General features: G+C 46.4%; 1 protein-coding gene across 1 annotated transcript in view; it reads left to right on the forward strand.

The window, feature by feature from the left end:
• The window catches only part of LOC139242257 (uncharacterized), a gene marked incomplete at its 3' end in the record, with an annotated part of 78464 nt that extends 62504 nt beyond the window's left edge, over positions 1-15960 (forward strand). The window contains exon 7 of the mRNA XM_070870293.1: positions 15865-15960. Coding sequence (XP_070726394.1) covers positions 15865-15960 — 96 coding nt within the window. The remainder of the gene's footprint in view (positions 1-15864) is intronic.
• Between the last annotated feature and the right edge of the window lie 386 nt (positions 15961-16346).

Here is a 16346-nt window from a genome sequence, read left to right on the forward strand (position 1 = left end):
TCTCCTCCCTGATGTCATGGCTCGCGATCTCCCCCCAGCCCTCATATCGTCCACGGGGCCCCAGTGATCTTTTTCTCTTCACTCCTGATCTCTCTCTTCCCTTCCACGATCATCTCCTATCCTCCTGTGATCTCCCTGGCTCCTTCCACGTTCTTCTTCCCATCTCTCACGATCTCTCTGCCACCCCATCGATGGCGCCATTGCCCGATCTCTCCGTCTCCCACCCCCCCCATCGATGCCGTCCCGACCTCTATCTCGCCTTCCCTCTACTCTGCTCCTTGGCTGTGGCCATTTTCGAAGGCCTATCCGCCCGATAGTCTGCCAGCCTCTGAGTCTGTCTGGTTGCGGCCAGGAAACAAAGCCCAAAATGGGAATCAAATCCTGCCGTTAAATGCACCAGGACCTGAGGAAAACCCGCTCTTCTGGGTTTCCCAATTGCAAAACTGCGCCACCCCATTAATATTGTGGCCATTATGTTATAACATATGAAACCATGGACCAAGAAATGGTAATTTGGCCGATCAAACACAGTTCTTGCCTGGAACATGTGAAATCACCCTTGCCAGAGCCTTACTCTACTTATTTATCTCTTCTGGCAAAGTTCTGCAAAAGTCCTCCCTTACTCCGAAAGAAGTCAAGTGAAACTCCAGGAAGTTGATTTGCCCTTAAATTCATATTATTTCATCTTGGCTGGTTGTTTTCCAAATGTATTTGCCCTGATTTCTCAGATCCAGATCCTAATTTAGATTTTACTAAAAAGTTCACAAACTTACAAGATACTAATTTCTGAGTAAGGGCAATTGGCCCATCTTGATTCCTCCATTTAGGAAGATCCTAATGCCCTCCACCCCCATTGTAACATCTAGTCGTCTCTTAAATGATTTCAGGATTTTTGCCTCCACTCACAAGTTTATTGCACACAATGATCACTTTTTGTGTGATGACGAAATTCATGATAGCTATCTTAAAACTATCTTTCGCTAGTTTAAACGAGTGTCCCCTTGTTCTATTCCCGCAATTTAATTTAAATATTCCAAGTTAGCTTTTTCTATAGCCTTAACAATCTTGCATATATCTATAAGATTGCCTCTCAGATGCCTCCTTTCTAGGCTGAAAAGCCTCTCTTTCTCCCGTTTATTCTCCTTACTCAGACCTTGATGTTGCGAATGAGCCTTGTAGCTCTTCCCTGCACAGCCTCCAGTGCTTGAATGGCTCTCTAGTTTCTTGGCGACCAGAACTGGACACAAAATTCAAAGTGCGGTCTGACTAATTTGCTAATTACCTCCTCTCCTAACATATTTCTTCTTAACTATTGTAAATTGTAGAACTGAGTCGAAAAGAACTGAACTATTGAATTTGCTTTTCTTTCTCTCCCAGTGTGATTGCAGCTCGCTTTTCCTTCCAGATAAGCATTTTGTTAAATGTGGGTGTGTTTGCCTTGCCATTAATGTTTTGCACAATGCAGTGTATATAAAGTTTCATCATTTTCTTGGGTACAATGATTCTTAAAGGGGTGACTTTTGGCAGAGATGTTGAACAAATATTTTGTATCGGTCTTCATGGTAGAAGACACTAAAAACATCCCAATAGTAGATAATCAAGGGGTTATAGGGAGGGAGAAACTTAATACAATCACTATTACTAAAGAAGTAGTAAAATAATGGGACTAAAGGTCCCTGGACCTGATGGCTTACATCCTAGGGTCTTAAAAGAAGTGGCTGCAGAGATAGTGGATGCATTGATTGTCATCTACCAAATTTCCCTGGAGAATCGCAAATGTAACTCCCCTATTTAAAAAAGGAAGCAGATAGAAATCAGGAAACTATAGACCAGTTAGCCTAACATCTGTCGTTGGGAAAATGCTGGAGTCCATTATTAAGGAAGCAGTAGCAGGACATTTGGAAAAGCATAATTCAAACAGAGTCAGCATGGTTTTATGAAAATTTGCTGGAGCTCTTTGAGGATGTAACGAGCAGGGTGGATAAGGGGGAACCAGTGGAAGTGGTGTATTTGGATTTCCAGAAGGCATTCGATAAGGTGCCACATAAAAGGTTACTGCACAAGATAGAAGTTCACGGGGTTGGAGGTAATATATTAGCATGGATAGAGATTGGTTAACTAACAGAAAACAGAGAGTCGGGATAAACGGGTCATTTTCTGGTTGGCAAACAGTGACTAGTGGAGTACCGCAGGGATCAGTACTGGGGTCTCAACTATTTATGATCTATATTAATGACTTGGAAGAAGAGACCGAGTGTAATGTAGCCAAGTTTGCTGATGATACCATCATCATCATAGGCAGTCCTTTCAATCGAGGAATACTTGCTTCCACTCCCAAAGTGAGTTCTTTGGTGGATGAACAGTCCAATACGAGAGCCACAGACCCTGTTACAGGTGGGACAGACATTCGTCGAGGGAAGGGGTGGGTGGGGCAGGTTTGCCGCGTGCTTCCACTGCCTGCGCTTGACCTCTTCACGCTCTTTGCGTTGAGACTCGAAGAGCTCAACGCCCTCCCGGATGCACTTTCTCCACCGCGGTCGGTCTTCGGCCAGGGTCTCCCAGGTGTCAGTGGTGATGTCGCACTTTACCAGGGAGGTATTGAAGATGTCCTTCTAACGGTTCCGCTGCCCACCTTTGGCTCATTTGCCATGAAGGAGCTCCGCATAAAGCATTTGCTTAGGGAGTCTCGTATCTGGCATGCGAACTATGTTGTCTGCCCAGCGAAGCTGATCGAGTGTGGTCAGTGCTTCAATACTGGGGACGTTAGCCTGTACGAAGACACTGATGTTGGTGTGCCTGAACTCCCAGGGGATTTGCAGGATCTTGCGGAGACATCGTTGGTGATATATCTCCAGCGACTTGAGGTGCCTTCTATACATCGTCCATGCCTCTGATCCATACAGGAGGGTGGGTATTACTACAGCCCTATAGACCATGATCTTGGTGATAGATTTGAGGGCCGGGTCTTTAAACACTCTTTTCCTCAGACGGCCGAAGGCATTCACTGGCGCACTGGAGGCGATGTTGAATTTCTGCATCAATGTCTGCCTTTGTTGATAAGAGGCTCCCGAGATATGGGAAATGGTCCACGTTGTCGAGGGCCGCGCCGTGAATTTTGATGATTGGAGGTCAGTGCTGTGCGGCAGGGACATGCTGGTGGAGGACCTTTGTCTTATGGATGTTAAGCGTAAGGCCCATGCTTTCATATGCCTCAGTGAATACATTGACTATATCCTGTAATTCAACCTCAGAATGTGCGTACTGCAGCTCAACGACAGAGGTTGGGGTAATCTTGGACCTGGCCTGGAGGCGGCGTAGGTTAAACAGCTTCCCATTGGTTCTGTAGTTTAGTTCCACTCCAGCGGGGAGCTTGTTGACTGTGAGGTGGAGCATGGCGGCGAGGAAGATTGGGAAGAGGGTTGGAGCGATGACACAGCCTGTTTGACCCAGGTCTGGACGTGGATTGGGTCTGCAATGGATCCATTGGTAAGGATCATGGCCTGCATATTGTTGTGAAGCAGGCGAAGGATGTTGACAAACTTTTGGGGGCATCCGAATTGGAGGGGGACGCTCCATAGACCCTCACGGTTGACAGTATCAAAGGCCTTTGTAAGATCGAAAAAGGCCATGTATAAGGACTGGCGCTGTTCCCTGCAATTTTCCTGCAGCTGTCACGCTGCAAAGATCATGTCCATTGTGCCCCGTAGGGGACAAAATCTGTGATTCCGGGAGGAGCTCCATAGGGAGAAGACGGTTGAGAACTTTAGTGACAACTTTCCCAGTGGTTGATAGCAGGGAGATTCCCCTGTAGTTGCCGCAGTCAGACTTGTCCCCTTTTTTAAAAATGGTCACAATCATTGCATCTCTGAGATCTCCTGGCATGATCTCCTCCCTCCAGATGATACAAAAATGGGTGGGAAAGCAAATTGTGAGGAAGACACAAAAAATCTGCAAAGGGATTTAGACAGGCTAAGTGAGTGGGCAAAAATTTGACTAATGGAATACAATGTGCGAAAATGTGAGGTTATCAACTTTGGCAGAAAAAATAGAAAAGCAAATTATAATTTAAATGGAGAAAAACTGAAAAGTGCTGCAGTACAGAGGGACCTGGGGGTCCTTGTGCATGAAACACAAAAAGTGAGTATGCAGGTACAGCAAGTAATCAGGAAGGCAAATGGAATATTGGCCTTTATTGCAAGGGGGATAGAGTATAAATGCAGAGAAGTCCTGCTAGAACTGTACAGGGTATTGGTGAAGCCACACCTAGAGTACTGCATACAGTTTTGGTCTCTGTATTTAAGGAAGGATATACTTGCATTGGAGGCTGTTCAGAGAAGGTTCACTAAGTTGATTCCGGAGATGAGGGGGTTGACTTATGAAGATAGGTTGAGTAGGTTGGGCCTCTACATATTGGAGTTCAGAAGAATGAGAGATGATGATATCAAAACATATAAGATAATGAGGGGGCTCAAAAATGTGGATGCAGAGAGGATATTTCCACTCATAGGGGAAACTAAAACTAGGGGACATAGTCTCAGAAAAAGCAGCAACCCACTTAAAACCGAGATGAGGAGAAATTTCTTCTCTCAGAAGGTTGTAAAACTGGAGTTTGCTGCCTCAGAGAGCTGGGTCATTGAATATATTTAAGGCGGAGATAGACATATTTTTGAGCAATAAGGGATTAAAGGGTTATGGGGAGCGGGCAGGAAAGTGGAGCTGAGCCCAAGATCAGATCAGCCATGATCTTATTAAATGGCGGAGCAGGCTCGAGGAGTCAAATGGCCTACTCCTATTTCTTATGTTCTTATTCCCGGAGTATCTCAAACAAGCGGTCATTCTTCAACGCGCATATTTACTTGGTGAAAGTTGAAGGCTTTTCACTCTGTACCTCATAGCGAAGCCCACTTTACATTCTATAGTGATCAGGAGGAGCAGCCTTGGCTTACTTTACCTTTACCTAGCCTGAGAACAGTTATAGTGCTCCTTTCCTCCTCTCTCTCTGTGCACCACAACTATACCATCATTGACAACAGCTCACTCAGCCCAGAACGGGAGTTAAACTTAGAACATGCCTTATATGTTTTGTATTTTGCTTTGCCTTAAATGTTGTCGTCTTGAAAAAAAGTTCAGAACTCTCATTTTTTGTTATTATTTTTGGCTACCTTTTGTTGCATTCATTTAATCATAGAATCACACAGTATGGAAGGAGGGCATTTGGCACATCATGCATGTGCTTGTACTTTGAAAGAGTTATCCAATTAGTCTCACTCCCCTATTTCCGCAGCTTCCGGCGAGTCACACGGTAGCCGCCATTTTTGGGAAGTCGGTAGCTCTGCAAATGTTTCCTTTTTAAGTATATATCCAATTCGCTTTTTTCCGGTGTGCCAGTCATTTTCTATCCACCACGTCAAACCCGAGGGTGGCTGCTCGGAGACAAGTGCTATCAACTCTGCACCTGGCTGAGGACTCCCGTCCGCAAGCCTACCACACGTGGCCAGCACTCAACTAATAACAGCCATGCCGCCACGAGGAACATCACTGAGCAGCCCATCGGGGTGTTCAAGCAAAGGTTCTGCTGCCTTTAGTACTCGGGAGGAGTCCTCCAGTACTTGCCGGATGGTCTGCTGCATGCTGCACAACTTGGCCATCATGAATAGGCAGTCCTTGCTAACACAGGTTCTGGGACCAGCTCAGGAGGAGGACGAGGAAGGAGGAAGAGGAAGAGTAGGAGGAGGAAGATGATGAGCAGGAGGAGGAGGAAAGGAGGAGGTAGGCAGCAAAGGTCCATTCCAGAAGGGCTGATTGTGAGCGTCTCTTCAGACTCCGATTCCAGTGAATGAAACCCCAGGTCCCCTTTGCTCACCACTCCCCATCATTCTATCCTTGTGTGACAGAACATCACAATGTTCTCCTGGACACAAAGCTGAAATGAGAGCCAGCACTAAACTCACATTCATAACAAAATTCATAAATTTATGAAATTCAAATCAATAGAGAAAGTCAACGAATCCAGAATAACTACAAAGCATACTAAAGAAAAATTGATATAGTTATTTCACCCTTGTGCATTCCTTTAGTGTCTGTTTTTCGTGTGCCTTTGGCTTTTGAATTACAGAACCATAGAAATTTACTACACAGAAGGAGGCCATTTCGGCCCATCGTGTCCATGCCGACCGACAAAGAGCTATCCAGCCTAATCCCACATTCCAGTTCTTGGTCCATAGTCCTGTAGGTTACGGCACTTCAAGTGCACATCCAAGTACTTTTTAAATGTGGTGAGGATTTCTGCCTCTACCATCCTTTCATGCAGTGAGTTCCAGACCCCCGCCAACCTCTGGGTGAAAAAAATTCCACTCCTCTAAACCTCCTACCAATTACTTTAAATCTATGCCCCCTGGTTGTTGACCCCTTTGCGAAGTGAAATAGGTCCTTCCTATCCAATCTATCTAGGCCTCACATACACCTCAATCAGGGCTCCCCTCAGCCTCCTCTGTTCCAAAGAAAACAACCGCAGTCTATCCAATCTTTCCGCATAGCTAAAATTCTCCAGTCCAGGCAAAATACTTGTAAATCTCCTCTGTACCCTCTCTAGTGCAAACACATCTTTCCTGTAATGTGGTGACCAAAACTGCACACAGTACTCTAGCTCTGGTCATGCTTTATAAGTTCAAGCATGACCTCCCTGCACTTATATTCTATGCATCAACTAATAAAGGATAGTATCCCATATACCTGCTTAACTACGTTATCTACCTGTCCTACCTTCAGGGATTTGTGAACATGCAATGCAAGGTCCCTGTGTTCCTCTACACTTCTCAGCATCCTATCATTTATTGTATATTCCCTTGCCTTGTTAGCCCTCCCCAAATTGTCGTGATCCTACGCAGTGCTACCCCATTGGCTACAGCATGGCTGGTGGAAAGCTTCTGACTTTCAGTGTGGGAGGCCACAGATGGTCTTGCAGGATGAATTTGAGCAACTCGGGACCTAGAAGGGCTAACTGTAGACTGCATTACCTCAGCATGGGCAGCAGCAGTCTGGGCTGGCTGGCTGATGGGCAGCAGCAAGGGCAGTGGTGGAATGACAATGGTGGGAGTAGGAATGCCGTAATCCTGAGAGAGGACAGCAGGTTCGTGCTCCACGGAGCCACTGCCACTCCCATGGGGGTGGTGCCTCAGCAATCCTAGTAATATGTTGGAGGACAGATTACTGGCCTGCTGTGATTCCGTGCTTTCGACAATCGTCAACCCAGCCATGATGGCAGCAGTCTGTACTTCCACTGCAGCAGTGAGATGTTGGGTCACCTGTCTGTGCTGCAATGGAAGCTGCAACATTATCCATCACACCCACCAGCATATTTTGGTTCACAAGATCTCTCATAGAGTTTCCCATCATTTCCATCCTGTAAATCATAGGCTGCAATCTCTGCACAAAGCCCATGCAATGTTGGAGCCAGCCTCTTCATGCTCCTTGATGCTGACAAGAGGCCTTTGCACCTAGCCTTTCTGTGTGCATGCCCATCACACTTCTCTGAAGGCCGCCCCATCAAGGACCGCATCTGCCTCCTGTGGACCAGCACTCATGCGCGGATTTGCCATCTGGGTAGCTGCCACCTGAGCTCCCCTTTTCCCCTGGCCTGGCTGCAGCCCACTCGTGCCCAGTGTCTCACCATGATTAGATCCTGCCTCTACTACCCTCTAAAGTGCGTTCAGTGCAATTTTCTGAGCTGATATCTGTGAATGTCAGATGCAATGCCGATGTGTCTCCTTCTTCTCCTCATCAGCCTGACATCAATAGTGGAGAAAATGTTGGAATCAATCATTAAGGATGAAATAACAGCGCATTTGGAAAGCAGTGACAGGTTCGATCCAAGTCAGCATGGATTTATGAAAGGGAAATCATGCTTGACGAATCTTCTGGAATTTTTTGAGGATGTAACTAGCAGAGTGGACAAGGGAGAACCAGTGGATGTGGTGTATTTGGATTTCAAAAGGCTTTTGACAAGATCCCACACAAGAGATTGGTGTGCAAAATTAAAGCTCATGGGATTGGGGGTAATATACTGACGTGGATAGAGAACTGGTTGGCAGACAGGAAGCAGAGAGTCGGGATAAACGGGTCCTTTTCAAAATGGCAGGCAGTGACTAGTGGACTGCCGCAGGGCTCAGTGCTGGGACCCCAGCTCTTTACAATATACATTAATGATTTAGATGAAGGAATTAAGTGTAATATCTCCAAGTTTTCAGATGACACTAAACTGGGTGGCGATGTGAGCTGTGAGGAGGGTGCTAAGAGGCTGCAGAGTGACTTGGACAGGTTAGGTGAGTGGGCAAATGCATGGCAGATGCAGTATAATGTGGATAAATGTGAGGTTATCCACTTTGGGGACAAAAACACAAAGGCAGAATATTATCTGAATGGCGGCAGATTAGGAAAAGGGGAGGTGCAACGAGACCTGGGTGTCCTGGTTCATCAGTCATTGAAAGTTGGCATGCAGGTACAGCAGGCGGTGAAGAAGGCAAATGGTATATAGGCCTTCATAGCTAGGGGATTTGAGTATAGGAGCAAGGAGGTTTTACTGCATTTGTACAGGGCCTTGGTGAGACCTCACCTGGAATATTGTGTTCAGTTTTGGTCTCCTAATCTGAGGAAGGACGTTCTTGCTATTGAGGGAGTGCAGCAAAGGTTCACCAGACTGATTCCAGGGATGGCTGGACTGACATATGAGGAGAGACTGGATCAACTGGGCCTTTATACACTGGAGTTTAGAAGGATGAGAGGGGATCTCATAGAAACGTATAAGATTCTGATAAGACTGAACAGGTTTGATGCGGGAAAAATGTTCCCGATGTTGGGGAAGTCCAGAATCAGGGGACACAGTCTTAGGATAAGGGGTAGGCCATTTAGGACCGAGATCAGGAGAAACTTCTTCACTCAGAGAGTTGTTAACCTGTGGAATTCCCTGCCGCAGAGAGCTGTTGATGCCAGTTCATTGTATATATTCAAGAGGGAGTTAGATCTGGCCTTTACGGCTAAAGGGATCAAGGGGTATGGAGAGAAAGCAGGAAAGGGGTACTGAGGTGAATGATCAGCCATGATCTTATTGAATGGCAGTGCAGGCTCGAAGGGCCGAATGGCCTACTCCTGCACCTATTTTCTATGTTTCTCTGTCTCTTCCTCATGTTCAGGGACATGCTGGCCAGGTTTCAATTGTTGTGATTCTGAAAGCAGAAAGGCACAGTGGTCGGCTGTGGTGAGGGGAGGTGGGGAAAGCAAGATATCCATGCATACACTGTCAGCAGCTTCTAAATTATGAAATTGTGTGATGAGGGGGATGTAGCAAGAAGGATTCGATATGAGCATATCCTCCTCTACAGTGATGCTTTTCACTTCTCTGCTTGCCACAGACTCTGTCACAGCCCCTCCAATTATTTGCAACATTGATTCCTCCAGGCTGGTTAGGTTCTCAACCCTCGCTTAGCTGCCTCTTGTCTGCTGTTGCTCTCTGCAGTTATGAGCCAGCTTTGCCTGCAAGAGAAAGGGAAGTGTGTCAGTGAGTGTAGTGCAATGTGTTTTGCTGATTTGTCTGCCATGGTTGAATCGCTGTCAGTATGTGCAAGGGGTGGGGTGGGCGGGGTGGTCACAGTAGAGAGTAATCTAGAATGCTAAAGAGAAAAGAAAAGGAAGCATTGCAGGAAAGTGATTGTGGTAAGGATAACCAGATGATGTCAGGAAGGGACAGAGCATACAAACACACAAGAGTGCACTAGCATATAGGGTCCAGGTAAGAAAAAATAGCAATAAGACGAATAGGGCTATGGTACAAAATAATGTTAAGATGTCTAATAATGTTAAAAAGACAAATTTAAAAGCTTTGTATCTGAATGCAAGAAACATCTGTAATAAGGTAGATGAATCAGCAGCGCAAATAGATGTAAACGGATACGATATAGTTGCAATTATGGAGACATGGTTGTAGGGTGACCAGGGCTGGGAAGTGAATATCCAAAGACATTCGATATTTAGGAAGGACAGGCAAAAAGGAAGAGGGGGTGGTGTGGCGTTGTTAGTAAAGGATGAAATCAGAGCAATAGTGAGAAAGGATATTGGCTCAAAATCAAGATGTAGAATCAGTCTGGATGGAGCTAAGGCGCACCAAGGGGCAGAAAACATTGGTGGCAGCTGTGTACGAGATTTTTTTTAGACCAGTATGTTGAGGAGCTTACTGGGGAACAGGCTATCCTAGATTGGGTATTGTGTAATGAGAAGGGGTTAATTAACAGTCTTGTTGTGCGGGGTCCTTTGGGGACGAGTGATCATAGCATGATTGAATTCTTTATTAAGATGGAAAGTGAAGTAGTCCAATCCGAAACTCGGGTCCTAAATCTAAATAAAGGAAATTACAAAGGTAAGAGGAATGAATTGGCTATGATAGATTGGGAAGATTCATTAAAAGGCATGATGGTGGATAGGCAATGGCTAATATTTAAGGAACGAATGCATGAATTGCAGCAGTTATACATTCCTTTCTGGCATAAAAACACAAAAGGAAAAGTGGCCCAACTATGGCTAACAAAAGAAATTAAGGATAGTATTAGATCCAAAGAGGAGTTATACAAAGTTGCCAGAAAAAGTAGCAAGCCTGAGGATTGGGAGCAGTTTAGAATTCAGCATAAAAGGACCGAGCGATTGATTAAGAGGGGAAAAATAAGAGTACGAGAGTAAACTTGCAAGGAACGTAAAAACCGACTGCAAAAGTTTCTACAAGTACATAAAAAGAAAAAGATTAGTGAAGACAAGTGTAGGTCCTTTACAGACAGAAACGGGAGAATTTGTAATGAGGAACAAGGAAATGGCAGAACAATTAAATAAATACTTCGGTTCTGTCTTCACAGAAGAGGACACAAATAACGTCCCAGAAATGCTAGGGAACCAAGGGTCTACTGAACAAGATGAATTAAAGGAAATGATTATTAGTAAGAAAATAGTTCTGGAGAAACTAATGGGACTGAAGGCAGATAAATCCCCAGGGCCTGATGATCTGCATCCCAGAGTTCTAAAAGAGGTAGTCATGGAAATAGTGGATGCATTGGTTGTCATCTTCCAAAATTCTATAGATTATGGAACAGTTCCTGCAGATTGGAGGGTGGCAAATGTAACCCCACTATTTGAAAAAGGAGGGAGAGAGGGAACTATAGACCAGTTAGTCTAACATCAGTAGAAACATAGAAAATAGGTGCAGGAGTAGGCCAATCGGCCCTTCGAGCCTGCACCACCATTCAATATGATCATGGCTGATCATGCAACTTCTGTACCCCATTCCTGCTTTCTCTCCATATCCTTGATCCTTTTAGCCATAAGGACCACATCTAACTCCCTTTTGAATATATCTAACGAACTGGCCTCAACAAGTAGTAGGGAAAATGCTGGAGTCTATTATAAAGGATGTGATAACGGCATACTTAGATAACATCAACAGGATTAAACAAAGTCAGCATGGATTTATGAAAGGAAAATCATGTTTGACAAACCTACTGGAGTTTTTTGAGGATATAACTGATAGAATAGATAAGGGAGAAGCAGTGGATGTAATGTATTTGAATTTTCAGAAGGCATTTGATAAAGTCCCACAGAAGAGGTTAGTGTGCAAAATTAAAGCACATAGGATTGGGGGGTAATATACAGACATGGATTGAAAATTGGTTAACTGACAGGAAACAGAGAGAGTAGGAATAAATGGGTCTTTTTCAGAGTGGCAGGCAGTGACTAGTGGGGTACCACAGGGATCAGTGCTTGGGCTCCAGCTATTCACAATATATATAAATGATTTGGATGAGGAAACCAATGTAATATTTCCAAGTTTTGCTGACAAAACTAGGTGGGATTGTGAGTTGTGAGGAGGATGCAAAGACGCTGCAAGGCGATTTAGATTGGTTGAGTGAGTGGGCAAACACATGGCAGATGCAGTGTGACGTGGATAAATGTGAAGTTATCCTTTGGTAGGAAAAACATAAGGACAAAGTATTATTTAAATGGTGATGGCTTGGCAAGTGTCGATGTACAGAGGGACCTGGGTGTCCTTGTACACCAGTCATTGAAAGCAAACATGCAGGTGCAGCAAGCAGTTAGGAAGGCAAATGGTATGTTGGCCTTCATTGCAGGAGAATTTGAGTACAGGAGCAAGGATGTCTTACTACAGTTATACAGGGCAATGGTGAGATCGCACCTGGAGTATTGGGCCCAAGTTTCGGGCCGCGCCTAGAACGGCGCAGCCCCGACCTGGACGTTCGTTTTACGCGCCACAAAGTGCGCCTAAAAAAAACTTCCAGATTCTCCGGCTCCCTGCAGGTCGTTTGCAGCTTAGCACAGCATGAGCTGTAGGGGGCGGAGCTAGGTCCCTGCGCTGAAAACAGTGCTGGGACCTCTGCACATGCGCGCTACAGTGGGCGCGCATGTGCAGTAGCTCCAGGCGCCCAAAACTGTGTGGGAGGGGCCCGAAGCACACAGCCCCTAGCCCTGGCCGAATGGCCTCACTGGGGCTACATGCATAAGGCTCCTCTCACGGCCCAGCTCCTGCTTCCTCCCGACCCAACTCGACTCCCCGCTTCTCCCCCCTTCCCCGCCCCCCCGCCTCCGGACCCGACCCCGACACCGACCCAACTCCTGCTTCCCCGCTCCCCCCCCCCCCCGAACCGGACCCGACCCGAGCTCCCCCCCCCCCCCCTCCCGACCTGACCTCCCTTTCCCTCCCTCCCCCGACCCGAACCGAACCGACCTCCATCCCACCACCCCCCCGACCCCGACCCGCGCTCCCCCCGACCCGACCCACAATCCCGACCCGACTCGACCCAACGCCACCTACCTGTAAATCTGGTGCTGGGGACGGGCCCTGCCCGAAGTCTTGGGCCCGGTCGGGCCCGGCCCATTCAGCCTTCCTCCCCCTTCTCCTTCCCCCCCTCCCTTCTCCTTCCCCCCCCTTCTCCTCCCCCCCACCCCCTTCTCCTTCCCCCCTTCTCCTTCCCCCTTCTCCTTCCCCCCTTCTCCTTCCCCCCCATTTCCTTCCGCCCCCTTTTCCTCCCCCCCTTTTCCTTCCCCCCTTCTCCTTTCCCTCCCCTTCTCCCCCCCCCTCCCCCCCTTTCCCCATTCTCCTCCTCTCCCCCTTCTCCTCCTCCCCCCTCCTCCTTCTTCTCCCCCCCTCCCCCATCTCCCCCCCTCCCCCATCTCCCCCCCTCCCCCTTCTCCCCTCCTCCACCTCCCCTCGCTATCAGAAACACAGACACTGACAGAGAGTGAGAGACACACACAGACAGACAGACAGAGAGATAGAGACGCTGACAGAGACACACTGGGGGGAGGGGGGCATCCCAGCACGCTGTTGGAGGGCTCCCGGTGCTGCAGTCGGTACGTAGAAAATGTTTTATTTATTGACTTTAAAAAAAATTATTTCTTATTAATTTTTTTTGATTGATTTATTGGTTGATTTATTGATGTTTTTATCATTTATTATTGATGATGGCTCTTTATTTGTAAAGCTGAAGTGTTTAATGTTTGTAAACTTCCCTTTAAACCCCCCCCATTCCCTATGCCTGATTTGTAACCTACGCCTGATTTTCTAAAGTGTAGACAAGGTTTTTTCGAGCGTACAAAAATCTTCACTTACTCCATTCTAAGTTAGTTTGGAGTAAGTTTTCACTGCCGAAACTTTGAAAACAGGCGTAAGTGGCCGGACACGCCCCTTTTTGAAAAAAAAATTCTGTTCCAAAGTGAAACTGTTCTAACAGACTAGAACTGGAACAAACTAAATGCCGAGAATTTGAATTTCTAAGATACTCCGTTCTACACCAGTTGCTCCAAAAAATCAGGAGCAACTGAGGCCGAAACTTGGGCCCATTGTGTGCAGTTTTGGTCTCTTTACCTAAGAAAGGATATACTTGCCATAGAGGGAGTACAGCAAAGGTTCACCAGACTGATTCCTCGGATGGCAGGACTGTCGTATGAGGAGAGATTGGGTCGACTAGGCCTGTATTCACTAGAGTTTAGAAGAATGAGAGGGGATCTCATTGAAACGTATAAAATTCTGACTGGGTTGGATAGACTGGATGCGGGGAGGATGTTTCCCCTGGCTGGGAAGTTTAGAACAAGGGGTCACAGTCTCAGGATACGGGGTAGGAAATTTAGGACCGAGATGAGGAGAAATTTTTTCACTCAGGGTGGTGAACCTGTGGAATTCTCTACCATAGAAGGCTGTGGAGGCCAAGTCACTGAATATATTTAAGAGGAAGATAGATAGATTTCTAGACACAAAAGGCATCAAGTGGTATGGGGAAAAAGCAGGAATATGGTGTTGAGATAAAGGATCAGCCATGATTATATTGAATGGCAGTGCAGACTCGAAGGGCCGAATGGCCTACTACTGCTCCTATTTTCTCTGTTTCTGTGAGATGTGGGTGTGAGTGCAGCAGTGATAAGTGTGAGGGTGAAGTGAAGCTATGATTGTGAAGTATGAGTGGTGAAAGCTAGAGATTGTTGGTAGGTGAGGAATGGATGGATGGTGCATTGAGCAGTGTGTGAGACTTGTGGTGCGGATGGTGGATTATGGCATTTGATGAAGCCCTCACTCACCTTGACCACCCGTCTGAGGTCATTAAACTTGTTGCGGCACTGGACCCAGGTCCTGGGGACAACACACGTCGCAGTGATGGATTGCACTATCTCTTCCCAGATCCTTCTGCTGTTTAACCTTGAAGGCCTCTTGCCCCCATGGTGGAGCAGGCCTAAGCGGCTAAATGGCTTACTCCTGTTCCTAATGTTACTCTCCCCCTCAGATGCTCCAATCTGAGGGGACTTGTCACAAGCGGCAAAATCCATTAGCTTCTGACTAACCTGCATTGGGCTGCCTAATAATTGAAGATCCCGGAAAATTAGATGGGAGATGTGCCATCTTTGCATGGCTTTGGGTGCTTGTGGCTGCTATAGTTCTAGCTCTTGGCCTGCCTTCTCGGGAAACTCTGGTGGCATGGTTCTCTGCCCCATTTCTTCTGCTTCATGTCTGGGAAATATGTGTTACCTAGGCGCAGAACATAGTAAAATTGGCTTCAAGCTAGCAGCAACATTAAGCCCTGTACATAAAGCTCGAATAACTAAGGGAAGAATATTAGATTCGAAGATGCAGATCTGGTTGTCATCATTCCTTTAGGGTTGCACCTATTTGCATCACTCTGGTGGAATCGTCAGGTGGGTCTTCAGGCTCCACTGGTGCTCCTGCTTCTATGCGCACTTGCGGCCGGGACATGGAAGTACTCCAGGTTGAACTTCCCTTAATCGTAACCCTCGGGACCTGGCCTGTTCTGGATAAGGGATTTTTCCGGACGAAGGTCACGTTAAATTGGATGGTACAGGTACTGAGCAAGGGGATATTGGGGCTGGCTGGCTTGGGGCTGGGAGTGCTGCAGAGAGATCATGCAGGGAGAGGGGGAGGGCGGGGCGGTGGATCGCGGGGTCAAGCCAGCGATTGCGGGAGTCGGCAGTGAGGAAGGACTTCAATTTGTTCATATCGGAGTTCTGCGCATGCGCCACCCAGTGGCCAGGAATAGTTCTGGACAAGGGGTGGTTCCGGATAAGCAAGTTATGGATAAGGGAGGTTCAACCCTGTAATCATTCGCTGTCAATATTTACAGCATTCTTTTAATATGTTGCAGCTTTCAGCTACAAAACCTACTCCCTGGCACCATTACCCGTGTTTAATTCCTGTTCTACTCTGTATGGAGGTGAATACAATGAATTAATGCAGAAGGTCATATCTATGTTCTTCATTTGCTTTTCTTTTCCTTTTCTTTTTTGGGAAATTCAACTGACATAATGAAGGAATGGGAGAATTCTCTGAAATTTACTGGCATACAAAGCTTTTTAGAGGAAATTGATCATTTTGCGTTTAACCGTGCAAAATCTTCAGTGATAGGGGTGAGTCTATTGCATATGAAATATCTTGTTTTGCTCTACATAAAAACAACTTGAAAAATGCATTTCAGGATACTGAGGCAGTGAAATTCGACACCTAAGAGTCAGCTATTATGGCCATTTTGGCAGCATGGCCATTGCCTGCAGTACATGAACAGCTGAACATGTGTTCAGCTGCACAAGGGCCCCCCCACCAGCGTTATTGAAAGGATCAGCAACAACTTGTAGGTGACTTGCTTTTTGATTTCTACTGGCTCTGTGCAAGTTTGTGCAACTGTTTGTGAAGTTTTCTGAAGTTATTTAAATTGGGCGAGGTGACAGGGAGTTGTGCTTCAAGTGGAGATACACTTGCTTCTGATTAAAAGGGTTCTGGGAAGACCACTTGCTCC

Source organism: Pristiophorus japonicus, unplaced genomic scaffold (assembly GCF_044704955.1).
Source record: "Pristiophorus japonicus isolate sPriJap1 unplaced genomic scaffold, sPriJap1.hap1 HAP1_SCAFFOLD_1275, whole genome shotgun sequence".
Lineage (NCBI taxonomy): Eukaryota > Metazoa > Chordata > Chondrichthyes > Pristiophoridae > Pristiophorus > Pristiophorus japonicus.